Source organism: Hypanus sabinus, chromosome 10, assembly GCF_030144855.1.
Source record: "Hypanus sabinus isolate sHypSab1 chromosome 10, sHypSab1.hap1, whole genome shotgun sequence".
Classification (NCBI taxonomy): Eukaryota; Metazoa; Chordata; class Chondrichthyes; order Myliobatiformes; family Dasyatidae; genus Hypanus; species Hypanus sabinus.
This window is the reverse complement of record NC_082715.1, coordinates 25,980,161-26,007,883: the sequence shown is the minus strand read 5'-3', so window position 1 is coordinate 26,007,883 and position 27,723 is coordinate 25,980,161. Positions and strand designations below refer to the sequence as shown.

Genomic DNA, 27,723 nt, shown 5'->3' with positions numbered 1-27,723 from the left:
TTTCTGGCCACTGGGCCTAACCAGTTCTCCTCCACCACCACTCTCCTCTGTTCTCACTCTAAATAATTTCTTCTTTGGCTCCTTCTACTTCCTTCAAATAAAAGATGTGGCCATAGGCACACACATGGGTCCTAGCTATGCCTGCCTGCTTGTTGGCTAAGTGGAACAGTATGTTCCAAACTTACATTGGCGACTGTCCCACACTTTTCCCGACGCTACATTGACGACTGCATTGGTGCTGCTTCCTGCACCCGTGCTGAACTCGTCTATTTCATCCACTTTGCCTCCAACTTCCAACCTGCTCTCAAATTCACCTGGTCCATTTCTGACACCTCCCTTCCCTTTCTCGATCTCTAGAGACAGCTTATCCTCCAATGTCTATTACTAACCCAGGGACTATCACAACTACCTGAACAATAGCTACTCGTAAAAACGCCATCCCCTTCTCTCAATTCCTCTGCCTCTGCCACATCTGCTCAGGATGAGGCTTTTCATTCCAGACTGAAGGAGATGTCCTCCTTTTTCAAAGAAGGGGGCTTCTCTTCCTCCACCATCAACGCTGCACACAACCACATCCCTTCCATTTCACACACATCTGCTCTTACCTCATCCTCTCACCACCCTACCAAGGATAGGGTTCCTCCCGTCCTCACCTCCCACCCCAACAGCCTCCGCATCCAGCACAAAATTCGCATGAACTTCCGCCACCTGCAACAGGATCCCACCACCAAGCACATCTTTCCCTCCCTCACCCCCACTTTCTGCTTTCCGCAGGGATCGCTACCTATGCAACTCCCTTGTCCATTTATCCCTCCCCACTGATCATCTTCCTGGTATTTGTAAATGGAACAAGTGCTACACCTACCGCTACACCTCCTCCCTCACTACGTTCAGGACCCTAAACCGTCTTTCCAGGTGAGGCGACACTTCACCTGCAAGTCAGTTGGGGTCATTTACAGTGTTTGGTGTTCCTGGTGTGGCCTCCTGTGCATCTGTGAGACCTAGTGTAGATCGGGAGACCGCTTCGCTGAGCAGCTTCGCTCTTCCGCCAGAACAAGCAGGATCTCCCAGTGGCCACACATTTTAATTCCATTTCCCATTCCCATTCGGATATGTCCATCCATGGCCTCCTTCCTTCCCTGTCATGATTCCACCAACTTAAGTTGGAGGAACAGCACCTTGCATTTCGTTTGGGTAGCCTGAACATAAAGTCCTCAATCTTCTGGTAATGCGCCCCCCCCCCCCCCCAATTGCTTCATCATTTCCCATCCCCATTGTTGCTTTTAAGTCATTCCTGTGTAGGCTCTATACTTGGGGCCATTGCCTTGCTGTTTTAAAAAAAAAATCCTCTCCCAAGTCACAGTTCTCTTGCAGACTGCATCAGGTTTTCTTCCAGAATTTCCCTGTATTTTCCTGCATTCAATTTACCCTCTACCTTCACAAGCCTTCCAGGGCCTGCTGCAGTGAAGCTTCCCCACAGCATGATGCAGCCACATCCGTGACTTGTGGTAGGGATGGTGTATTTTTGATGATGTGCAGTGTTTGGCTTACACCAAACATAGTGTTTAGTCTTATGGTCAAAAAGATCAATTTTCATTTCATCAGACCATAGAACCTTCCTGCTGACTTCAGAGTCTCCCACATGCCTTCTGACAATTAGCTGCGATTTCATGTGAGCTTTTTTCAACAGTGGCTTGCTCTTTGTCACTCTCCCACAAAGCAGTTGCTGGTGAAACACCCAGGCGACAGTTGTTGTATGTGCTGTCTCTCCATCTCAGCTTCTGAAACTTGTAATCCCTCCAGAGTTTCACAGATCTCTTGGTGGCCTCCCTCACTAGTCCACCTCCTGCACGGTCACTCAGCTCTGAGGACAGCCTGCTCTAGGCAGATTTACAGCTGTGTCATATTCTTCCCATTTCTTGATGATTGGACTTTACTGTACTCCAAGGGATATTCAGTGACTTGGAAATTTTCTTGTATCTATCTCTTTGTCAATATCCTTTTTGCGGTTGCTTGGAGTGTTCTTTTGTCTTCATGGTATAGTTTTTGCCAGGATACTGACTCACCAGCAGTTGGACCTTCCAGATACAGGCGTATTTTTACTACAGTCAATTGAAACACCGCGACTGCACACAGGTCTCCAAAAACAGATCTCCATTTAACTAATTATGTGACTTCTAAAACCAATTGGTTGCACCAGTGATGGTTTGGTGTGTCATATTAAAGGGGGTGAATGTTTATGCAATCAATTATTTTGTGTTTTATGTTTGTAATTAATTTAGATCACTTTGTAGAGATGTTTTCACTTTAACATGAGCGAGGTTTTTTTTCCTGTTGATCGGTGTCAGAAAAGCCAAATTAAACCCACTGTGATTCAATGTTGTAAAACAATAAAGCATGAAAGCTTCCAGCGGCAGGGGTGAGGGTGAGGTGAGAACACTTTTTTTGGCACTGTTACAGCAGAGGATTCTAAGTGATAAGGTATACCTACATCTGGAAAGACAGGAAATGATTCGGGGTAGTTGGCATGTCTTGATGCATGGGAGACAATGCCTTATGAACTAGATTAAATCATCAACTGGCTGGAGCATTCACTGATGTCTTTAGCCTCTTCACTTTGACTATCTGAGGTACCCATCTGCTTCAAGCAGCCTTCAGTTAAACCAGTGCCTAAGAAGAACATAGCAACCTGCCTCTAACTATCATCCAGTGGTACTTTCATCCACAGTGATCAAGTGTTTTGAAACGCTGGTGATGAAACGCACCTACTCCTGCCTGAGAAAGGACTTGGTTCTGTTCCAGTTTGCCTGCCAGCACATCAGGTCGACAGCAGATGGCATTTCATTGGCTCTTCACTCAACCCTGGAACATCCAGACGACAAGGATGCAAACATCAGGAAGCTCTTTGCCCACTGCAGCCCGGCATTCAATACCATCATCCACTCAACTGTAATCAATAAGCTTCACTGTGTGTGTCTCAGTACCCTGTTAAGACCTCAGCTCCCTCTCTTACTAATTCCAGTCAGTTTGGATTGGCAACATCTCCTCCATAATCTCCACAATCATAATAATTGATTGCACAGATGCACCACAAGGTCATGTGCTTAACCCCCCGCTCTACTCGCTTTATACTCACGGCTGTGAGGCTAAGCACAGCGCCAATGCCATATTTAATTTTGCTTATGACACCCACTGTCATTGGCTGAATAAGAGGTGGTGACGAATCAGCAAGCAGGAAGGAGATTGAAAATCTCACTTAATGTCAACGAGAACAAAGAGCCAATTATTGACTTCAAGAGGAGGAAACTGGAGGTGCATGAGGCGGTCCTCATTTGGGGGAATCAGAGCTGGAAAGGGTTAGCAGCTTTAGATTAATCGGTGTTAACGTTTCACAGGTTCTGTCCTAGGCCTGGCACTTTAGTGCAGTTACAAAGAAAGTGCGGCAGGACCTCCATTTCCTCAGAAGTTTGCGAAGATTTGGCCTGAATATAAAACGTCAATGAACTTATATATATGGATATATTGACTGGTTGCATCTTGGCTTGGTATGGAAACACCAATGCCCTTGAACAGAAAATTCCACAAAAAATAGTGGATGTGGACCAGTACATCACAAGTAAAGCCCTCCCCACCATTGAACACATCTGCATGGAGCTCTGTTTCAGGAAAACAGCATTCATCATCAGAGTCCTCCACCAACCAGGCCATTCTCTCTTCTTGCTGTTGCCATCAGGAAGAAAGTACAGAGCCTCAAGACCCAAACCACTGGGTTCAGGAACAAATTATTACCCCTCAGTCATCAGACTCTTGAATCACTGGGACTAACAACACTATGTAGCTCAACTTCACTTGTTCCTTCACTGAACTGTTCCCACAACCTATGGACCCACTTTCATAAGTGAGGCATGTTTTATTTTGGATAGTCAAATTCAAGTAGAACTACCCTACCATGAATGCAGGGCTCTGGGAAGTATTACCAAGCAGGAACATTGGAGTGCAAGTACATGAGTGTGGAGTCACAGGTAGATTGTGCGGTGAAGAAGGGTTTTAGAGTGCTGGCCTCCGTAAGTCACAGAAGTTGGCTGGTCGTGGACTGACTGTACAGGTTGTTGAGTATTCTGTTCAGTGTTGATCATCCTGCTGTTGGAAAGATTTTATGAATCTGGAAAGATTGCAGAAATGATCTGCACAGATGCTGCAATGACTCAAGGGACAGAGCTTTAGGGAGAGGTTAGGGCTAGGATATCAGTGCAGGAGACTGAGTCATACAAATCATGAGGGGCATAGAGGGACTCTGTTTTTCCCAGACTAGAGCGATGGGTTTGTGAGAGGGGAAAGTTTTAGGAGGGACTTCACGGGCAACATTTTTTTGGATAAAGAGTATGACCTATGTGAAATCAGTTGCCAGAGGAGGTAGTTGAAGCAGGTATAAACACAAGTTTTAAAAGTCATTTGGCAGATTCATGGAGTCACTAAACTCCAGTTCTAATCTTTATTCTGTCATCATTGTTGACCAGTGAACATTGGCAGAACAATACTAAATAACAATTCCTACTTTATATCAAAGGGTGTGAATGTTTTTAAGGGGGTCATAGAATTTTAATAGACTAGATTTAGGGAAAATATATTTGCTAATGGGAGTCCAGACGTAGGCTTGTAGATATGATGACCAATGAGGAATTTGGAAAAATCCTTTTATTCAATGTTGCGAGTTTTGTGATTTTTTTTCCTCTATGAGAAGTAGCACAGATGCGCTTGAAGGGAAACTGGATAAGTACCTGAGAGGGAAAAGAATAGGATCTGTTAATAGGGTTATGTTAAGTTGAGTACAAGAAGACTTCTGTACAGTATGAATATTGAAATAGAGCTGTTATGCCACATGGCCTCTTCTGTGCTTTATTTTGTAGATAATTGCATATAATGCACTGGAATTCTGTGTAATAATAAGGGCACTGTATCAATAGCAGAGAACCTGGTCACTGTGCCCAATAAATCTGTACCAGCATTCATCATCTTAATTCCTCTCTTCCAGTTTAACTCTATATACTCTGCACCCATATGCTACATTTACTTCCCAATCTACTACATAAATTCCTCCCATATCTTTCCTAAAGTGCAGCCACAGAAATGATATTGATTCTAACTTCTCTGTAAAGCATTCTGCAGATTGTTTATAATTGACTTCCTGCCAGGGTGAGGTTTGTTGTATTAAAACATTTGTTAAGGAAGGAAACTGACTCAAAAATAAGTCTGATAAAGGATAGTCGACGTGGCTTCATGAAGGGAGGCTTGTGCCTCACGGGCTTAATTGAGTCTATTGAGGAAGTGACAGAGCAGATTGATGAAGGTAAAGTGGTGGATGTGCTAGATATGGATCTTATTGAGGATGTTTGACAAGGTTCTCCATGGTAGGCTTGTCCACAAATTTGTGAGCCAGATGAAGTGGCTGTCTGACTTTGGAAATGGCTGGGCCACAGAAAGCAGAGGGTCGGAGTAGATGAACCACATTTTGCCTGACTGGTGGTGTTTCACAGGGGTTTGCTCTTTGGGATTTTTATCAATGACTTGGATGAGGAAGCGGAGTGGTGGTTTAATAAGTTTGCAGATGCCATTAAGGTGGGAGGTGTTGTGGAGAGTGTAGAAGGTTGTCATAGGTTTCAACAGGATATAAAAAGGCTGCAGAGTTGAATGGAGAATTGGCAGACAGAGCTCCATCAGCAAATTTTTGAGGTGGTTCACTTGGAAGGTTGAGATAGCTTGGCAGTGTGGAGAATCAGAGGGATGTTGGGGGGTCCAAATTTATATAGTTGCCTCAAAATTGTGCTGTGTAGGAAGGAAGGGTCAGATTGACTGTGGAAGTATATTTATAAAATTCGGCACAGCATCATGGCTGAAGGGCCCATATTGTGTGTATTGTTTAGTGCTGTAAATGCTGAAAATACGTAACCTATTTTCTGGGAACAAGACAGATTAGCATCTGTGCAGGAAATAAATTAATCTTGAACAAATACTTCTGACAATGGGAATAAATTGTAGCCGAAAGTGATAAAGTATCAAACAAAGGAATTGAGAGAAACAGGTGTGCAGTGAAGGTTAAATAAGACTTCAAAGGGTAAATGTTCGGTTGATCTTTCAGCTGATTGGAGCATCTATTGGCAGGGATTATTATAAAGGAAGGGATGGCCATTTAAGACAGATATGCTCTTAACCCAGGGGCTAAAATTCTGATGTCAATATGTAACAGGGTCTTTGTGACTGAGTCCATTCCACACAGAACACTGCAGGTGTTTAGATATTAATGGGAGTTGAGTACAGGAAAGTGGTACTGAAGTAGTAATGAGCCATGAACTTAGTGGTGGAGTCGGCACAAGGATTGAGTGGCCTAATCTTCGGGTTCTTTTTGTCTGAAGAATCAGAGATGGAGAAAACTAACAATGGAGATATTAGAGAAACTGCTGCCCAGTAGCTGCTCTTCATTGTCCAGCAGGACAACTCAACTCCTGCCCTTGACATCAAAACAGACCAAACATATTTTCAAAGAGCTCCTGTAAAGTTAGTATCAGGAGGAAAACACTACCATGTTTCGAAATGCTCCTTGCACAAAGGAAAGTTAGCTGTGTCATTGGAGGTCAGTTGACAGAGCTGGGACAACACTATCTGCCTTCCGCACAGGGAGCTAAATCAAAATACCTTCAGATGCTTGTCCAGAATATCAGCAGTAGGGGTGTTCTGTGATGATTGCACAGTATTTGATTCCGTTTGCATCTCCGATATTGAAAGCCGTAACTGAAGAGCAAGAGAAGTCCTGCCATTGTAAGTAATGTGTTTCCAAAAATCAGGTCAGAGTATGAATGTGTCATGGTGAGTGACTTAACCACTTGGTGCCTCACACAAAATCCATACACGTGATCTGACAGGATATGATGGAATACTCAGCTTCAGTAACGTTCTACAAGATTGACACTATCAACTCACCTGCTTCACTCTGCATCATTGGTATGCAGGTTCCATCACCTTCAAAATGTTCCACAGTTACCTATCTAGGCTCCTGTGACAGCAGCTCCCAATCCTTTGACTTTTATTACCAAGGAGGATAGGGGATTCAGATGCCTGTGAACGCCACCACTCGCAGGTTTTCCTCTGTCCCAGTATCCAAGACATCTTCAAGAAGTGGAACCCCAAAAAGACGGTGTCCATCATTAAGGGCCCCCACCACCCAAGGCATGCCCTCTTCTTCACTGTTACCATCAGGAAGGAGGTACAAATACTCAGTGATTCAGTAACAGCTTCTTCCGCTCTGTCATCTGATTTCGGAATGGCCACTGTGTCCGTGATCACTAACTCACTACTTTTATATTTGTTTTTGTGCTACTTATTTTATTTATTTGGAAATAGTGATATACTGTAAGTCAGGTTTTCCCTATATTTATCACCTATTTCATTGTCCTGCTGTCGCCAAGTCAACAAATTTCATGACACATGCCGGTGATATTAAACCTGGTTCTGATTCTGATCCTGATCCTGACTTAAGAATGCATTGTCATTCCTTCACATCACTGAGAGTAAATCCTTAAATTCCATTTTTACAGCACCAAGCAACGACTGCAAAGGTTTAATTATGTGCTTCACTACCAGCTTCTCAGCAGCACTTATGGTTGGCAATAAATATTAGCCCTGCCAGTGATCTCCAGATTCATAAAAATTAAATAAGAAAGGGTGCTTGGTAAAAATGAGTTGTAGAGTCTTGAAGTTTCACCGGTGAATTTTAGTTATAGGATTTGAAAGTGTGCTTGGATAAATAGTGAAAGTGGTGTCATAGTTAAGTTCCAAACGAGAGAAAAACTGTAGATGCTGAAAATCCAAGCAATACACACAAAATGCTGGAGGAACTCCCCATCGATGGAAAAGAGTAAACAGTTGATGTTTTGGGCCGTGACCCTTCAGCAGAACTGGAGAAAAAAAGGTGAGAAGTCAGAGTAAGCAGATGGAGGAAGGGGAGGAAGAAATACAAGGTAGTTAGGAGATGGATGAAGTCTGGAGAGGGGTGAAGTGAAGAGCTGGGAACTTGCTTGGTGGAAGACATACAGGGCTGGAGAAGGGGGATCTGCAAGGAGAGGACAGAAGGCCATGGGAAAAAGGAAAGGGGAGGAGCACAAGAGGGGGTGATGGGCAGGTAAGAAGATAAAGTGAGAGAGGGAAGCAGCAATGGGGAGTGGTGAAGGAGAGCTGGGGGAGGGCATTAGTGGAAGTTTGAGAAATTGATGTTCATACCACCAGGTTGGAGGCTACCCAGACGGAATATAAGGTGGTGTTCCTCCAACCTGAGAGTGGCCTTATCACGCCATCTCCAACGAGATCCCACCACCAAACACATCTTTCCCTTCCTGCCCCCTCTTTCTGCAGGGATTGCTCCCTGCACAACTCCTTTGACCGTTGGTTCCTTCCCACTGATCTCCCTTGTAAGTGGAACAAGTGCTACACCTCCTCCCTCACTACTGTTCAGTGTCCCAAGCAGTCCTTCCAGGTGAGGCGACACTTCAGCTGTAAAGCTGTTGGGACTACCTACTGTATCTGCTGCTCCTGGTGTGACCTCCTGTATATTAGTGAGACCCAGTGTAAGTTGGGAGACAGCTTTGCCAAATGCTAGAAAAATTGAGATCTCCCAGAGGCCGCTCATTTTAGTTCTACTTCCGGTTTCCATTCTGACATCAGTCCACCACTTCCTCTACTGCCGTATCCTTTACTCCCACCAGATTTCCAAACTCGCTCTCCACTCCATATGGACAACTACAGTACTGTGCAAAAGAGTTGTGCACCCTAGCTAAATAGATGTGTTAAATAGATATATTGCACAACCCTCACCAATTATCTTCTTCATTGTACAGAACGTACAAGGCAAATTGATTCAGTGGAGTGTTGAGAGGAGTTCCAGAGTCCTAATCATGACTCAAATTGTCATGCTCATAAAATTGTCTTATAAATGGAGCTGCCAAATGGAAAATGATTGCATGAGTCAATTGTGTGAACCTGTGTTTATGTCATTATTGATAAAGCTTCCAGTGAAAAATTTTAAAGAGTAACAAAATTTACAGGCTTGTTTTATTATTTTCTTTAACCATTTCATAATGTTTTAATTTTTCTTCGATATAGGAGGATGTGCTTTTGATGACGGCTTGGAGCTTTGCGAGTATTTGCAAGATCAGGAAGATGATTTTGATTGGAGGCATGTTAGGGCTGAGGATACGTTGCACTTGCGGCCCAGCGTGCCACCAGGTAAGCCAATACCAACCTGTGTGCTCCGGGCTTTACTGCTGAAATCGTACTGTTTCTAAATGTGTGCTGAGAAAATGTGTTTGGTATTCATGTGTATGGAAAGATTACTAGAGAATTGCCGATGAATAATCCTGAACATGCAAGCCATCTTACAGCTAATATTAACAAATGTGTACTTTTAATTAAAATAACTTGCCAACTTTTAACCATAATTTGGCAGAAATAGAAGAAATCGAACCGGAGTGTGTTGCACTGACACGTATGTTAATGAAGGTATTCAGCAGGCAGTAAAGGGAGATTCGACAATGGCAACCATGTTACCTGAAAGACTAAAGTAAATCAAAATAATAAATTTTTGCTGGAATACACTGTCAGAGTTTTTGGAACCATTTGCCAAACTTAGTAACTAATTTGACAGTTTGCATATCATTGAAGAGATATTGACAAAGTGGTATTGTCATTTTTTTCTTTTGTGAACAACTAATTGACTAATTCTGTGGAGACAGCAAGGGAACTAAAATGTACTTTACTTTCAATCAGAGGACATTTTCATTAGCATAATTAATCTTGCACTAGGAGGAAGGTTATCTTGAATATATTTTAATGAATTTATATTGTGGCCAATTTCATAATGACATTTAACTCCTTGTGATGTTGACCTTCAATATTAATTCATTTTTAATTAATGTAGCCCAACAAAAAGACGAGCTGAATTTATGTGCAGATATACATTTGAGGGTTAGGCTGTGCCATACAGGACAAAGAAAGGGAAGGATATTGTAGTAGTTTCTTTCAAGATTGCACATCGTTTGGAAACCTAATGCTTTCGCACGTTTTGATCTTTAACCTGAATTTTCTCATGTGATCACTTCAAAAGCTCATTGCCATATTACCTGGAATTCTCCAGTACAAATCCCACTCATCATGTTTCCAGTATAGCCACTGTATAGTGGTTTCTAGCAATGTGACATTTTATGTGCGTATGGTGAAGGTGACCCATCATTTTTTTTTTAACCAACCTGTCTATGCAATTTGAAATGATGGAAGATTCCTTTTCCGTGGTCTCTCCATTTGTTTCTTATTTACATCGAGAGTAGTTAGTAATTGCAGGAAAATAACCAACTGTAACTTATCATTCCACACCTGCTCTCTTTTTTTCTGTTGGCTCTGTGTGAGTTATCCTGGACGCCACCTAATTTTTATCAAAATGTTACCTCTTGGGAACATCAGCAGGAAACGCAGCTCTCTTTCTGCACTTCTCCCTTGGACATTCCTGATGAAGAGTCTCGGCCTGAAATGTCAACTATTTATTCTATTCTATAGATGCTGCTTGACCTGCTGAGTTCCTCCATGAGGACCACTTCCTCACCATCCAATGACTTGAAGTCTTCTGCATGCAAAAGACCAAAGCTCCACGCCAGGCTGTTGAACCAGATCAATTTTATATCTGGCTCCGAGATCAGCTTTGGATCACACAGCAGTACCTCAGCCAACCGTACCCATTTTCAGATCCAAAAGTATTTGATTCTGACTGTCTCTGAGCTTATTTGCTGTTAAACCCTAATCCATGTCTTTGTATCTTGACCAGTTCACTACAATCAAATTGCCCTCCACTAAGCTCCCTCCTGATGAGGTTATCCAAAAGTCTCATATTTCAATCAAATTTATTCTTGCTGATTTAACCGGGGCCCGACTTTGCAGTCCCTTAATTTTGAAGTATTATCTCGGACTTCAGATTCCTTGATAACCTTGCATTCTGCACTCCTCTCATTCTGGCCACTTAGTTGTCCCTGATTTTACTTCATTCACTGTTCGTGCCTGTGGCTTCAATTGTAAGGTTCTTGAATTCGCTCTTGATCATTTCTTTTCACTTTACATTAATTACTTATGTAGGTTCTGTCAAAAGCTGTAAAACATTGGAACACTTTGCTGCATTAAAATTGCTCTATGAATACAATTTTTTGCGAGCTACATCATTAAAATCCTTTGTTAGGTTTGTCAAGCTTCATTCCCTTTTCATAGTTATGTTGACTGCCTAATGCTTTAATTTACTGAGCACTCTATTGCTGTTTATCTAATATTGTACTCAAGCGTTTTTCTGTCAGCTGCTTGCTACATTTTGAAAGAATTTCTTTTTGCATGGTGATAGAAAAGCACAACACAGAAGTGGGTCATTCAGACCATCTAGCCAGTGCCGAATCATTTAAACTGCCTAGTCCCATCAACCTGCACTGGCACCATAGCCCTTCATAAGCCAGCCATCCATGTACCTTTCCAAGCTTCTCTTAAAATGTCGAAATTGAGCTCATGTGCAGCATTTGCGCTAGTGGCTCAATCTACCCTCTCTCAATCCTCTCATTTATGCAGTTCTTTTCACTTTTCACTCCTAAACCATGACCTCTGGTTGTTGTCCCACCCAACCTCCTGCTCTTGAATAAAAATTTACTTTTCCACCGTTTCACTCCATTGGGGCTATTTCCGAATTTGGAGATATTTAGAAGGTAACTGTGAATGCAGCAGATCCCTTTGTTTTTCCTCATCAATTTAAATTTATTCAGTTTATTTTAAAGACCTTTTGCTTTCCCACCATTTCTGATATTCTGTTGCAACTTCTGTGTTTTATCAAAAAGAAGCAGGTAACTCTTCTTCATGTTTCAGCTTCTTTGTTGCTCATTTATAGTATCCTTTGTAGCTCCGAGATCCAAATAATCTCTTGCTGCTCTTTTTGGCCACGTAATTATAAATCCTGTACAGTTATAATTAGTTTACTCTTACAGTCTACATTTTTTCTCATAAATTGCAGTTTCCTTAGTGGAATGTGTACTTATTATGTACTAATCTTAATTTATCTACTAAATTTTAACTCTGCTTTCCCAAGCTGCCCTAGATTCAACTCTCCTATCATGTATGCTATTAGATATATTTGAGTTAAAGCCTAATGTCAGACTTGAATGTATGTCTCAGAATTGATATGAAATTCATCATAATGTGAATATATTAGTTATTAACTCTCAGTACACAAGGGTCTAAGATGGCCCATTTCCAATTTTGTAAATTCCTCCAGGCAACAGTTCTGAATGCATTCTATAAATTATTTTCCCATCTTGATCTGGCAATATAATTTTTACTGAAGTTTAAAGCCCTGTAAACTTGTGTGTCAAAGGTAGAATAAAAGTAATATCAAATCAGTCCATAAGAAAATCAGACAGAGATCTGTGGCATTCTCGATGATGTAATGGGAGTTATTGTAATAGGTATCATTTCATGATTCAGGAAGATAATGACAGTATGCCATAATATTAGATTGCATGCATCTGCAAGCTTTTGATTATAAGTTAACAGACTTACAATCTGACCACTGGTGTAAGAGAGAGCAAGTAAGTACTTAAGCTTTTAAAGTAACTCTTTAGGACATAGGGCATTGAAAGCTAGCATAAATATTGTAAGGAAGTAAATATTGAAATTTCAAGATTCCAAATGAACTCATGGACTGGCTTTGGCGTGTTCAAAATTTAGAGAGCCAATTGAACACTAATAAAGGAAATGAATAGATTCCTTAATTTTATGCCTACAATCTAAAAGCATTGAAGAATTTAGTGAAGTTAAATTTGTGCTGACATTTTGACTGCAGTTAGAGTGAAATACAAATGGAAATTAGAAAGGAAAAGAATAGAATGGATCAAGCAAAAAAGTTAAAAAGATGAAGTATTTTTTATCTGAGAGAGCTAGAAAGGGCAATTTCTGGAAAAATAATGAAATTATATTAAAGTAACCAAATTCTTTGGTTAACAGGATAGAAACGTGTGAATTGATTAAATGTCATGTGAGTACAACTAACCCTTGTGTAATTAGTATTTGTTATCAGAATTAGATATATTGTTACTGGCTTGTGATGTGATATTTGTTTTGTGGCAACAGTGCAGTGCGAAGATATAAATTTACTATAAATTACAAAATAAATAATGCAAAGCAAAACGGAGCACTGTTCGTGGACCGTTCAGTAGTCTGATGGTAGAGAGCAAGAAGCTGTTTCTCAATCCATATTGAGGGTCTTCAGGCTCCTTACCTCCTCATTGATGATGGTAACAAGTTAAGGACATGTCCCGGATGGTCAGGGTCCTGAGTGATGGATGCTACCTCCTTGAGGCACTGACTCTTCAAGATGACCTCGATGACAGGGAAGGTTGTGGCTATGATAGAGCAGGCTGCGTCTTTAACTCACTGCAGCCTCTTGCAGAACTGTGCATTGAAGCCTCCATACGAGGCAATGATCAGCCAGTCAGAATGCTCTTCACCATACATGGAAACATAGAAAACCTACAGCATAATACAGGCCCTTCGGCCCACAAAGTTGTGCCAAACATGTCCCTACCTTAGAAATTACTAGGCTTACCCATAGCCCTCTATTTTTCTGAGCTCCACGTACCTATCCAAAAGTCTGTAAAAAGACCCTATCGTATCCGCCTCCACCACCGTTGCCGGCAGCCCATTCCACCCACTCACCACTCTGAGTAAAAAAATTTACCCCTGACGTCTCCTCTGTACCTACTCCCCAGCACCTTAGACCTGTGTTCTCCTGTGGTAACCATTTCAGCCCTGGGTAAAATCCTCTCACTATCCACACGATCAATGCCTCTCATCATCTTATACACCTTTATCAGGTCACCTCTCATCCTCCGTCGCTCCAAGGAGAAAAGGCCGAGTTCACTCAAACTATTTTCGTAAGGCATGCTCCCCAATCCAGGCAACATCTTTGTAAATCTCCTCTGCACCCTTTCTACGGTTTCCATGTCCTTCCTGTAGTGAGGCGACCAGAACTGAGCATAGTACTCCAAGTGGAGTCTGACCAGGGTCCTATATAGCTGCAACGTTACTTCTTGGCTCCTAAATTCAATTCCACAATTGATGAAGGCCAGTAGACCGTATACCTCCTTAACCACAGAGCTGACCTGCACAGCTGCTTTGAGCGTCCCATGGACTCAGACCCCAAGATCCTTCTGAAAGTCTAAACTGCCAAGATTCTTACCATTAATTCTATATTCTGTCATCATATATGACCTACCAAAATGAACCACTTCACACTTATCTGGGTTGAACTCCATCTGCCACTTCTCAGCCCAGTTTTGCATCCTATCATTGTCCTGCTGTAACCTCTGACAGCCCTCCACAGAATCCACAACACCTCCAACCTTTGTGTCATCAGCAAACTTATTGACCCCTCCCTCCACTTCCTCATCCAGGTCATTTATAAAGATCACGAATAATAAGGGTCTCAGAACAGATCCCTGAGGTACCCCACTGGTGACTGAACTCCATGCAGAATATGACCCATCTACAACCACACTTCGCTTTCTGTTGACAAAGCAGTTCTGCATCCACAAAGCAATGTCCCCTTGGATTCCATGCCTCCTTACTTTCTCAATAAGACTTGCATGGGGTACCTTATCAAATGCCTTGCTGAAATCTATATACACTACATCTACTACTCTTCCTTCATCAATATGTTTAGTCACATCCTCAAAAAAAAATTCAATCAGGCTCGTAAGGCACCACCTGCCCTTGACAAACCCATGCTGACTATTCCTAATCATATTATACCACTCCAAATGTTCATAAATCCTGCATCAGGATCTTCTCTATCAGCTACATGTAAAGAAATTTGCTCATCTTTGACATCACAAATCCTGCCTTAATGGTAGCCTTATTGTGTGGGGCCCAGGATGGTTACTTGGTCATGTTGACACCCAGGAACTTAAATCTCCTCTGACTCTCCACAGCTGACACTTCAGTGAGGACAGCTGTGCGTCTCTGACTTCCCCTTCTTGAATCCACAATCGGTTCCTTGGTCTTGCTGGCAGAGAGTGCGAGGTTTAGCTTCTAAAAAAATATAGCCTTTTTGTTCATCTCAAAGGCAAATTTCAGACCCCTACATGCCTTGTCATCTTAGTGGTTCTGTATTTCTATTTTCCTGAATCTGCTATCATGTACAGGCGGTCCCCGGGTTACATAGGAGTTCTGTTCCTGAGTCCGTCTTTAAGTCAGATTTGTACGTAAGTCGGAACAAGTACATCCGGTATTATTTAGTGTCAGTCAAACGTTAGTCTTCGTATATATCTGACCTTTCTATGCATATAAAGCACTTAAGAAATGCAAGTAATCCAATAATTAAACAGCTGCGTTGCTTAGTAATAATTGTAGCTTTAATCGGGGCAGGGTGTTTCATGTGCTCCATTATTCTCACTTTATCCATTATACTATAAAATTGTTCGGATCATTGACTGAATGTAGCCTAACACTTTTCCAATGACCAATGGCGTTTCACCTCTTTCGGATCGCTTTATTATTTCCACTTTATTTTCAATCACGATCGCTCCCCGCCAACGAAACAGAAACACTGCGGACACTGGGTCCCAAGCTGTGCTGGCTCCCGAGGTCCGCTGGGTCCTAAGGATCACTGCACTATATTCCCTGAGTCCGGAACTCCACCGCACTGAGACAGGTTAAATGGAACAAGTGGGGGCTGTGCTGGGTTTGGGTATTTGATCCTCCATAATATTCCGCGTGGGAATTTAAACTGGAGGTGGCAGTGGTTTTTTTTTACGAGGTCAAGTTGCGAGCTTGACATCAACCCGGCGTGGATGGTACCGGAGTCACTGGATCGACACCAACCTGGCACGAGAGCGAACTCGGGAAACTCAGTTCTCCAGCCCAGCACTGATCTCACTGCACCACCAGCTGACCAGAACGGGGGTGGGGTCAGGGTGAATATTACTAAGAAAAATTTAAGCCAAATACAAAGTTATACCCTCAACACAGTGTCAACGGCAACAACTTAAAATGGCAGAAGGTGTCGTGATCCGACTTAAAATGGCGGATGGCGTTCTCCTTCCTCAGTTCGTAAGTATGAGTTGTTAGTAAGTTGGAACGTTTGTAACTCGGGGACTACCTGTACCTTGTTCTGAAGTTTTGTGATATTTGCAAATTTTGCATTTATATGCACATTGAGATTATTAATGCATATCAAGTCAAGTCACTTTTTATTGTCATTTCGGCCATAACTGCTGGTACAGTACATTTTAAAAATGAGACAATGTTTTTCAGGACCATGGTGTTACATGACACAGTACAAAAATTAGACTGAATTACGTTAAAAAAAAACAGAAAAAAAACTAGACCAGACTACAGACCTACCCAGGACTGCATATAGTGCACAAAACAGTGCAGACATTAGTAAATAATAAACAAGATGACAGGGCAGTGAGGTGCCCGTCGAGGCTGTGGGTATTGAGGAGTCTGATAGCTTGGGGGAAGAAACTGTTACATAGTCTGGTTGTGAGAGCCCAAGTGCTTCAGTGCCTTTTCCCAGTCAGCAGGAGGGAGAAGAGATTGTATGAGGGGTGTGTGAGGTCCTTCATAATGCTGTTTGCTTTGTGGATGCAGCATGTTGTGTAAATATCCATAATGGCAGGAAGAGAGACCCCGATGATCTTCTTGGATGACCTCACTATCCGCTGCAGGGTCTTGCGATCCGAGACAGTGCAATTTCCGAACCAGGCAGTGATGCAGCTGGTCAGGATACTCTCAATACATCCCCTGTAGAATGTGTTGAGGATGGGGGGTGGGAGATGGACTTTCCTCAGCCTTCGCAGAAAGTAGAGACACAGCTGGGCTTTCTTTGCTTTGGAGCTGGTGTTGAGGGACCAGGTGAGATTCTCCGCCAGGTGAACACCAAGAAATTTGGTGCTCTTAATGATCTCTACCAAGGAGCCGTCAGTGTTCAGCGGGGAGTGGTCGCTCCGTGCCCTCCTGAAGTCAACAACCATCTCTTTTATTTTGTTCACATTCAGAGACAGGTTGTTGGCTCTGCACCAGTCCGATAGCCGCTGCACCTCCTCTCTCTAAGCTGACTCGTCGTTCTTGCTAATGAGACTCACCACAGTCGTGTCATCAGCGAACTTGATGATGTAGTTTGACCTGTGTGTTGCAGCACAGTCGTGGGTCAGCAGAGTGAATAGCAGTGGGCTGAGCACACAGCCCTGGGGGGCCCCGTGCTCAGTGTGAAGGTATTGGAGATGCTGCCTCCGATCCAGATGTTTTTGAAACTATTGACAAACATTGACCTCTGGAAACTTTAATAAACAAGTGTAGCAGTGTGCTACACGCAGCGCTGAAATAACGACATGTCGATGAGCTGCAGTTGCAAAAGAGATTTATTCAAACTTTGCGGCCTCGCTTTAAAGCCTTCCTGATCCTGCCCTCTCCAGGCGGGAATGCTGTAGGGGGCGTGTATTCACAGTCCCGTCCCGGGCGCGTGCTTTTCCCCCTTGCTGGTGAAGCAGACTTGGCGCCCTTTTTGGGACTGGCCTCCATGCCGGTGCGCGCTGCTTTGTGTGCCGGTTCGAGTGCGCTGGGAAGTGGGTCACCACACAAGTACTTGGTCTTAAAAGTTGTTCACCAGAAGCTGCTGCTTTCAGTTTGTTAACCCAATTTGCATTTAGAGAATTGAAAACGGGGAGATCATTTAAGTAGATGGAAACTGTAGTATGCATTTCTGGTCTGGGAGTATGCATTTAAAAACAAAAGGGCAAAGGGGGGCAGTGTGAAATATTCCAGGCAGAAAAATCCAAAATCATTTTAAGCATTAAGTTGAGGATTGGATTATCATGGGGGGGGGGGGGGGGGAGTAGGGCCGATTAAGAATCAGGGGCCATTTAAATACAGAACCAGAGGATGTAAGTGAGCTCTTAAATATACATACATGGAGGAGGATATTAGGGTATTTTAGGGCATGTTATATTTAAAAAGTTTAGATGCCTTAGCTTAAAGGTGGATAAATTTCCAGGGTCTGATGAGGTGTTAGCAGCTTTCAAAGGAAAGGGGAGGAGATTGATGGGATCCCAACAGATTCAGATATTTGCTGGCCATAGTTAATTGCCAGGTGATGGAGAGCAGCAAATAGAACATCTTTATTCAAGAAAGACAGCAGGGGTAAGTCAAGTTATTACAGGCCTTTAAAATGTATGCCAGTGGTGGACAGCTTTTTTAGAAAAAAAACTACTAAGGACATGTTAATCACACTTGGAAAGGGAAAGGCAGGGAATTATGAATGGTGGTGTGACTTTGATTAATTGCTTGAGTTTGTGAGCTAATATATTAATAAGGGTATATTAAAATATTAATAGCAGTAATGTACTTGATGTAAAGTCAGCCAGAGTGACAGAGGTCTGCAGAGGAAACTAAATTGATGGGATCTGAGGCAAAATGGCAGATTAGGTCGAGAATTGATAGGTGGCAGGGGTGACAGTGGATGTGTATTCAAAGTGTAACACACAGTGCTGGGACTACATCAACTTGGATATGAATGCTAGAAGTATGATCAGTACTTGAGCAGATGACATGAAATTTGGTGAGGTTGGTGGTGGGAACAATTGTCCCAGGCTACAGGATGATATTGAGTAGTAGGTAAGGTGGGCAGAGCTTTGGCAGATGGATTTTGTGGTGCTGGTTGTGGAGGATTACTCAGTCCAGGATGTCTACATTGAAACACCAATGAGAAAATCTGTACACACTGGAAATCCAAGCAACATGCGCAAAAAGTGCTGGAACTCAGCAGGCCAGGCAACATCTATGGAAAACAGTGCAGTCGACGCTTTGGGCCAGACCCTTCATCAGGATTGGAGAAAAGACGCAAGCAAGAGAAAACCTTCAGATGCTGGAAATCATACATTGAATGCCAGGACCAAAGGGGCTACTGAGGAACAGAAGGCCCTTGGTGTACAGTCAAAGGATTCCTGAAGATGTTTCTGAAAGGTCATGAACTCAGGAACCCTATCTCACGATATCGCTCTCTTTTAGTGCTATTTTTTAAAATGTATTTCTTATTGTAACTTATAGTAATCACTCATGTATTGAACTGTACTGTTGCCAGGAAAAAAAAACAAATCTTCTGCCATATGCCAGTGATAATAAACCTGATTCTGACAAGTGTATGAAGTGATACAGAATGCTTATGGTAAACTTGCTTTATTAGCAGGGGTGTGGAATATAACAGCGAGATTGTGGCACAAAATTTATAACACATTAGTGAGGTCACAGGGTAAATGTCAGATGATGGAGGGGCAGCAAATAAAATGATTTGGGACTGCAGAAGTGCAGAGGGAAATTCATCAGGATGTTGACTGAATGCAGTGTTTCATTTATGGTAGCAGTAATTGAGTAGTCAATTAGATGGATTTAATGGATAGCAAACGACAAAAGAAATCCTATTTTACTTTGCTTAAATTTTGTAATTTTACAGAATGAAATCAAGTTTGACTTTGAGATTAATTGTGATTTATAAAAAAATGAAATAACTAACTTTTTGAAAGTTTTGTTCCGTTTTGGAGTCAAGGAAATTTTGAATTTATTCCAAGCGAGTAGGTAACCATCGAAGTTGATGTTTCTTGTGGCTTATTAGGTTGTTCAACAATAATTATGGCTCAGCACATCATTGAAAATTCAATTGAATTTGATACAAAATTAAGTCATGTTCAAAGATGATACCAGCAAAATAGTGTGCAAACAATTTAAGTTCTTCCTAATCACTGCAGAGGTAAGCAGTGATTACAACAGCAGGCTTTGTACAGGAGAAAGTCATCACTGACAGCAGCCTTTGCAATTCCACATTTAACTTTGCACGTGTGGGAACCACAATTTCTGTTAGCTTCTCAATAACTGTGATGAATATTGACTGTTGCCCTCTTAGTACAAAAGAGAAAACTGGTTCATTGATTAATGGTGAAGTTTGGGGCAGAATGTCAAAAAAAATTCCATATTTTCTTTGAAAAGTGCAAAATGAATGTACTGTTACAAGAAAAATGATAAATACTACCTCATAACTTCAAATGAAATATCTAACTTTAGATTAAAATTGAAAATTTTAATATGAGGTTACTGTGCTTTGAGTCGAATTTTTTGTGCCATTCGCTTGAAATTAACACGAGTAATTCAGCTGATTCCAGTGTGTGGTTTGTAGTTTCATAATTTGAAATTTCATTAGTTTTGTTTCAGTGAGGGGAGTGCAGACAATTATTATTCACATTCAATTGTTCATCTTACAAACATTAACTTCATATGAATTATTGTTCCTATTATGTTCAGTGCAATAATAGTCTCTTGTGGCAGCCTTCTGGATTTCCACGTTTTACTTTGCACGTGCGAGAATCAGAAGTTTGTTAGCTTCACAATAACAATAATGAATATTATTATACCGTGCCACTGTCGCAGTACAACAAATTTCATGTCACAGCAGTCAGTGATAATAAGCCTGACTCAGATTTAAGCAGATTAAAATGACCCATTTTTTGTTGGTGTGATACAGGTGAAATTTTCAGTGTTTGCTGCCACACTATAATGTAAACAGCAACTTCTGGTGTATGTGGGGAATTCAAAAGTTCCTGTCGTACGTAAAGAGTAGACTCCTCAAGGCCAGGTTCAAGTTTATTGCTATTTGACCATACACATGTATACAGCCAAACGAAGCATTGTTCCTCTGGGACCAAGGTACATAACATAATGCATACAGCACATAAAGTGGAATTAACACCTAAAATTAACAGATAAAAAATGTTCTATGGATGCAAAAGTTGACATAAAGTGCATATACAACATTTAGTGTAATATGCAACGGCGTCATGCTACTGGCTCTGTCATAAATAATGTGTACTGGGCGGTAGCAGTGTGTGCTCAGAAGTCCAAGCCCTGAGGAAAGAAGCTGTTGCCCTTCTTATACTGCAGTACCTTTGGCCTGATGGTCGGAGGTCAAGGAGATTGTAGGATGGATGGGTGTTGGCCTAGACCAGGGGTCAGCAACCCGCGGCTCTTTCATCTCTGTGCTGCGGCTCCCCGTGGTTTGTTAGTTTTTGAAATGTAATTCGAAATTTGAAGATTATGGTGATCTTGTACAATCTAAATAAAACGTTGTGGCGACACCATTTCCTGGTACATCCGAACCGGCTCACAATTAGCCACCTTTCTGGCTAAGGGAGATAGCCTACGGGGGTTTGTGAGTACGTGTCTTTTGGAACATCCGCGCCCATGGAGGGCGGGTTGAGGGAGGCTTTAAAGTAAGGCTGTTTAGTTCGAATAAAGTTATCTTTGACTGCAGTGTCGTTATCTTAGCGCTGCGTGTAGCACACCGCCACAACGTGTTTTTTATCGCTATTAATATACGTCACCACTGCCAATCCCTGACACCCGCCAGTGCGCGATTTATTTTAATTTTTCGATCGAAGGTAGGCTAACTATGGAGTAACCTTCAACCCAACGTCTTTTGTTCGGAGTTCAAAATGTTTTTGTTGCATGCAGAAATGTAATTTCGTTTTCTCTGCAGGAGTTCATCAATTTCATAAATGTAGCACATTATAGTTTGTTTATACATAGCATAAAGGCAAAAAAAAACCGTTGTATGCAGTGTTATTTCATTTTAAATGTCAAACAGTTTTTGTGGCTCCCAGTGTTTTCTTTTCTGTGGGAAATGGGTCCATATGGCTCTTTCAGTGGTAATGGTTGCCGACCCCTGGCCTAGACAATGATCAGCGCTTTGTGAATACAGCTTTTCTGATATATGTCCAGGATGGGGGCGGGGTAGAGAAACCCCGATGATTCTTTCTGTAGTCCTTTGGCTTTATGTGGAAAGGTTTAATGAGGTGATCTTATTATAAGATTATAAAACCAAATGCTATGTATTTTTACCCTTACTGAAAGTGTCAGAATGAGACCAGTTACTGAAGTTATGTAATTTCTTCTGATGATGTGAATCTTTTCAATGTACTGTGGAGAGGATTCTTACTTGCTCCATCACTGTTTTCTATTGGGGGAGGGGTGCCACAGCACAGGATCAAAATAAGCTGCAGAGAGTTGTAAAGTTAGTCAGCTCTACAATGGGCACTAGCCTCCACAGTATCCAGGAAGTCTCAAAAAGGCGGCATCCATCATTCTCTTCTCATTTCTACCAGCAGGAAGGAGGTAAGGGAGCCTGAAGGCACACACTGAATGATTCAGGAACAGCTTCCCATTTACCATCCGGTTTCTGAATGGATATTGAGCACATGAACACTACCTCACTACTTTTTAATTTCTATTCTTGCACTACTTATTCAATTTATCTATTTAATATATATACACCTATTGTAATTCACATCTTTTATTATTACATATTGCCTTATACTGCTGCCACAAAGACGACAAATATTACAACTTATGCTGATGATGTTAAACCTGATTCTGATTCTGACTACGTTTGAGAGCTTTAGCTGTTGAGATATTGAATATAATCAGAGCTTGGGTAGATTTCTGCCCAAAATGGAGCTGTGAACAATCAGATCTGTCATGATTTTATCAAATAGCAGAGCAAGACTACTTGTATTTCTTGTATGTAATGAGGTTACTGGCAAAAGGATTTATTACCAATACTATACATTTGCAATTTTCTTGATGGTTGAATTTTCTGACGTTTAAAATTTGTCTTCAAGAAGAAAAATACAAGTTCTGTACTTTGACCTTGTTCACTAGATACGATAAGGGGATAATGGTTAGAAAAATCTGTTACGGCCTTTGAAGTTTCATTGCAAATGTGACAGGCTGTGAACTTTACTTGAAGCCTCCACCCCAGCCCCATTTTTCTCTATAAATTCAAGCTAAAGCTGTTTATCTGGTGTGACCAGTTCCCAAATTCAGCCCTCTTTGAAAATGTAGTCTTTCCCTTTTTATGATAGAGTTTAAGATCCAGAGTAGGAACATTTACATAAATTAATAACCACCGTTCTTATGATTGTTGTTACTCGTAGAATGAGGGCAAGGGGGCAATCAGCATTGTAAGAAAAGCAGCCCTTTGCATTCAGTTCTGAAGTTCATTTATTTCCCTCCTGAACTAAGAGAACCCAGAAAATTTAAAAGTAGGCAAATTCATTGAAAAATAACACGAGTGAATCTGCAGATGCTGGAAATAAATAAAAATGCTGGCAGAACTCAGCAGGCCAGACAATTGAAAAATAGTTGTTTAAATTTTTGTGTACTCCGGTTTTAGCTAAATGCTGACAGTTTCACATGAGAATAATTATGCTTCTGAAACTTGAGTTGCCGAGTAGGCAAGTACATAGCATGACTAATCGCATTAATTCCTGATTTGCAGAGGTTCAGGCACCTGACCTGTATTGACAAAGATCACTATTGGGTTTACTGCACCTATTTGTTTGGCTGGAGGGTGAGATATTTCAATTGTTTCTGGCTCTATGTGCATGTATTTTTCTGTACTGGTGTAAATTAAGTATGTGATGTGAACATTTTATCAAAGCAGATTTGCTGATGGCTCAAGTTGAAATTGAGATACACGTTGCAATAGGCACTCAGGATCAATTAGCATGAGCAATTCACTGGACCTCCTTGCCTCTCTCCCCTCCCCTCCCCTCCCCGAGGAAAACACACCACCTTTTCAGAGATTCGGCACTCTACTAGGATATAATAGGGGAAATGACATTTCTTTTACCCAATTCTAAAAATCTGATTTTTTTTTGTTGGTGAAAATTTGATGAATATATTGGATTCTTTAAAAGACCTGAAATTGTTTTTCATTATCTTTTAAAGCTCCCTTCGATCTAAAATTCCTTGACTTAATTGAACAATGAGTCCTCTTTTCTAAGGCTAAATTAAAAGCAATTTTCATCATAATCCATGTTTTGGATGACTGCTAAGTTAGTTTAATTGCAATACAATGCTTTCTTCAATTTTACTGATGAACATCTCCTTAAGCTTAACATATATTTTACAGTGTAAAATATTTATGAATTTGGTTCAAATCAGCAGATACATTTAAGCATTACGTTAATTATTGAAAACAGCAGTGCATTAATTAGCTTCAAAAAGCAGGTCATTCTCATATAATGTTAATCCGTTCTTTCTGTCAGTACCATTTGGTCTGCAAGGTATTTTCATTATTTTTAGTTTGGATTTCTAGCAATCGAACTCAGTATCTATGAGTTTGGAGGATAAGTGCTCTCACTGTTATGCTCCTTCAAAATCATCCTTTGGGTGTCATTAACGTTTATTTGTGTCTTTTAAGCACCTATCATTCCCTGGTTTCACAGAAGTTCTCCCTTTTCCTACCTTCCCTGCTGCCCTTTTGTTGCTTAAAACTTGTTTTCTAACCTGTTCTGATGAAAGCTTACCGTCTTGAAGTTATAGCTCAGTTTCTCACCACAGATGCTGTGTGTTTGCTTATAATTGCAAGTACTTTGGTTTTCCTTTGCATTATTTTGCTTGAGTCTGTGATGGAGATTTTTAAGAAATCTCAATGGTCTAGCATTCAATTTGGAAAAGGCTGTCGAAAGCTTCAAACCCAGCTGGCTCTTTTGTGGCCACTAGCCTCCTCAGTATTGATGAAGTCTTCAAAAGTTGACACCTCAAAAATGGTAGCAGCCGTCGCACAGGATGTGCCCTCTTTTCATTGCTATCATCAAGGAGGAGGTGCAAGTGCCTGAAGACATATACACAATGTTTTAGGAACAGCTTCTTCCTTTTTTTTTACACAAGATCACAAGACAAAGGAGCAGAAGTAGGCCATTTGGCCCATCGAGTCTGCTCTGCTACTCTATCCTGAGCTAAACTATTCTCCCATCTCCCATTGCAGTTTCTCCATGTTTTCATGGTCAGAGTGTGCACAGAAGGCATGGAGCTCATCTGGAAGACATGCCCTGTTATCACTTATTTTGCGTGATTTCACTTACTGTAGATTGCTAATGAAATTTAGCAATCTGACCTATTGCTAAACACCTCATCACCGTGGATGTAGGTGCCTTTGGCCGATGGTCATTGAGACAGCTTACAGCATTCTTCTGAGGCACCGGTATAATTGAAGCAGCTGGGTGCCTCGGACTGCTGAAGCAAGAGGTTAAAAATCTGGATGAACACTCCAGCCAGTTGATGAGCACAGGCCTTCAGTACTTGGCCAGGTCCTCAGTCTGGGCCGGATGCTTTCCGTAGTTAATTCTCCTGATGGATGCTTTCACATTGGCCTCAGAGTTTGAAATGGCAGGGTCATCGGGTGCTGTGGGTGTTCATGATGGGCTCTCCATGTTTTGATGGTCAAAGCGAGCAGAGAGAGCACTGAGCTCAACTGGAACCTATGCCCTGTTGTCACTGATGTCATTTGTTTTCACTTTGCAAGAGGTAAAAGTACCCAGCCTGTACAGCCCTGCACAGCTGTCAAGCATCCTTCATTGTTTCATGTTTATTCTGGAATTGTCACTTTGCCTGTGGGATAGCTTTATAGTTAGAAACATAAACATAAAATATACAGCACATTACAGGCCTTACGGCCTACAATGTTATGCTGACCATGTAACCTACTCTAGAAGCTGCTGAGCATTTCCCTACTGCACAGCCCTCTATTTTTCTAAGCTCCATGTACCAATCAAAGAGTCTCTTAAATGATCCTGTTGCATCTGCTTCTACCGCCTTCACTGGATGTGCATTCCACACACATATCACTCCCTGTGTGGAAAAACTTACCTCTGACATCCCCCTTGTACCCACTTTCAAGCACCTTAAAACTATGCCCCCTTGTATTAGCCATTTCAGCCCTGGGGAAAAAAGCCTCTGGCTATCCACATGATCAATGCCTCTCATCATCTTGTATACCTATCAGGTCACCTTTTGTCCTCTGCCACTCCAAGGAGAAAAGGCCGAGTTCACTCAACCTATTTTCATAAGGCATGCTCTCCAATCCTGGCAAAATCCTTATGAATCTCCTCTGCACTCTCTCTATAGTATCCACATCCTTACAGTAATGAGGTGACCAGAGCTGAACACAGTACTCCAAGTGGGGTCTAAGGTCTTGTATAGCTGTAACGTTACCTCACAGCTCTCGGACTCAATCCCACGGTTGATGAAGGCTAACACACCATATGCCTTCTTAACAAGACTGTGGATGTGGACCCCATGATCACACTAATCCTTCACACTACTTAAAAGTCTTCAAATTTGACCTACCAAAATGAACCACTTCACACTTATCTGGGTTAAACTCCATCTGCCACTTCTCAGCCCAGTTCTGCATCCTATCAATGTCCCACTGTAACCTCTGACAGAGCCTCCACACTATCCACAACACCACCAACTTTTGTGTCATCAGCAAACTTACTAACCCACCCTTCTTCCTCATCCAGGTGATTTATAAAAATCACAAAGAAGGAGGGTCCTAGATCAGATCCCTGTGGAACACCACTGGTCACTGTACTTATGCAGAACATGAACCATCCACAGCCGCCTTCTGTGTTGAAGCCAATTCTGGATCCACAAAGCAAGGTCTCCTTGGATTCCATGCCTCTTTACTTTCTGAATGGGCCTTGCATGGGTAACCTTATTATTGAAATCCATATACACTACATCCACTGCTCTACCTTCATCGATATGTTTTGCTACATCCTCAGAGTTCAATTATGCTCGCAAGGCATAGCCTGCCCTTGACAAAGCCATGATCCCTAATCAGATTCTCTCTCCAAATGCTCACAAATCTTGCCTCTCAGGATCTCCTCCTCCAACTTGCTCAGCACTGAATAAGTTCATTATTATTGTGCATTGCACTGTACAGATGCTGCTAAACAACAAATTTCATGGCATATGCCCGTGATATTGAACCTGATTCTGATTTAACTCCTTAAAATATTCTGACCATATTTGAATCTGTAATGGTGAATATTATCTATCGCAGCTCCCATTGAGGCAGGTGGGTTAGATTTCCTCCTTGGGGTGCAACATTTTAGATCTTTGCATCAGTCATTCTAAAATGCTGAACTTATCCAGCAAGAAATAATCCAGATTCTCCTTTAGCACTGGCTCTTTAAATGAATGTTTGGTATCTTACAGGAAACATTTTGAAGGTAGGGGGTGATGTTAAGGAGATTTTTGGGAAAGCTGATAGGAAAATTTCATTTAAAAAAAAGCTATAGACTATCCCAATACTACTTTGAATCTCATACTCTTTCAGGTTCTTGCCCTGCCGTATCTCCATAAGTCTGAGTGCCTCAATTTTGCAAGAACTCTTGAATTCTTCCCAGTTCCTTCTTTATTCCATATCCCTGTTTTTTTTAAACAATTACATTATTTGCACCAGTGTCTTCAGCTGACTTGGATATTTGTGTTGAACACGCTCTTAAAAAGTAAGTTTTTCCAGAACTATCACTTTACACTGTGCCTTTATAACTAATACGCTGTGCTCCATCATCAGTGCCCATTTCAATCTATGCTATAACATAAAATTAAGTTTCATTTGCCCGGCTACTTTGTGGCAGACCTGATTGCTGCCTTGATTTGTAAATGGACACATCTGGATTTACTGGATGAGTAGAGATGAAAAAGCTTACACATCAAGGCAGTATTTGATAAAATTATAGTATAAAAAAAGTGAAATTATTG

General features: G+C 41.5%; 1 protein-coding gene across 5 annotated transcripts in view; it reads left to right on the top strand.

The window, feature by feature from the left end:
- Positions 1 to 27,723, top strand: part of ptprk (protein tyrosine phosphatase receptor type K) — a 656,369-nt gene that overhangs the window by 113,132 nt on the left and 515,514 nt on the right. For all 5 annotated transcript variants that reach the window (XM_059981530.1, XM_059981528.1, XM_059981529.1 and 2 more), the window contains exon 2: positions 9,151 to 9,273. In XM_059981530.1, coding sequence (XP_059837513.1) covers positions 9,151 to 9,273 — 123 coding nt within the window. The remainder of the gene's footprint in view (positions 1 to 9,150; positions 9,274 to 27,723) is intronic.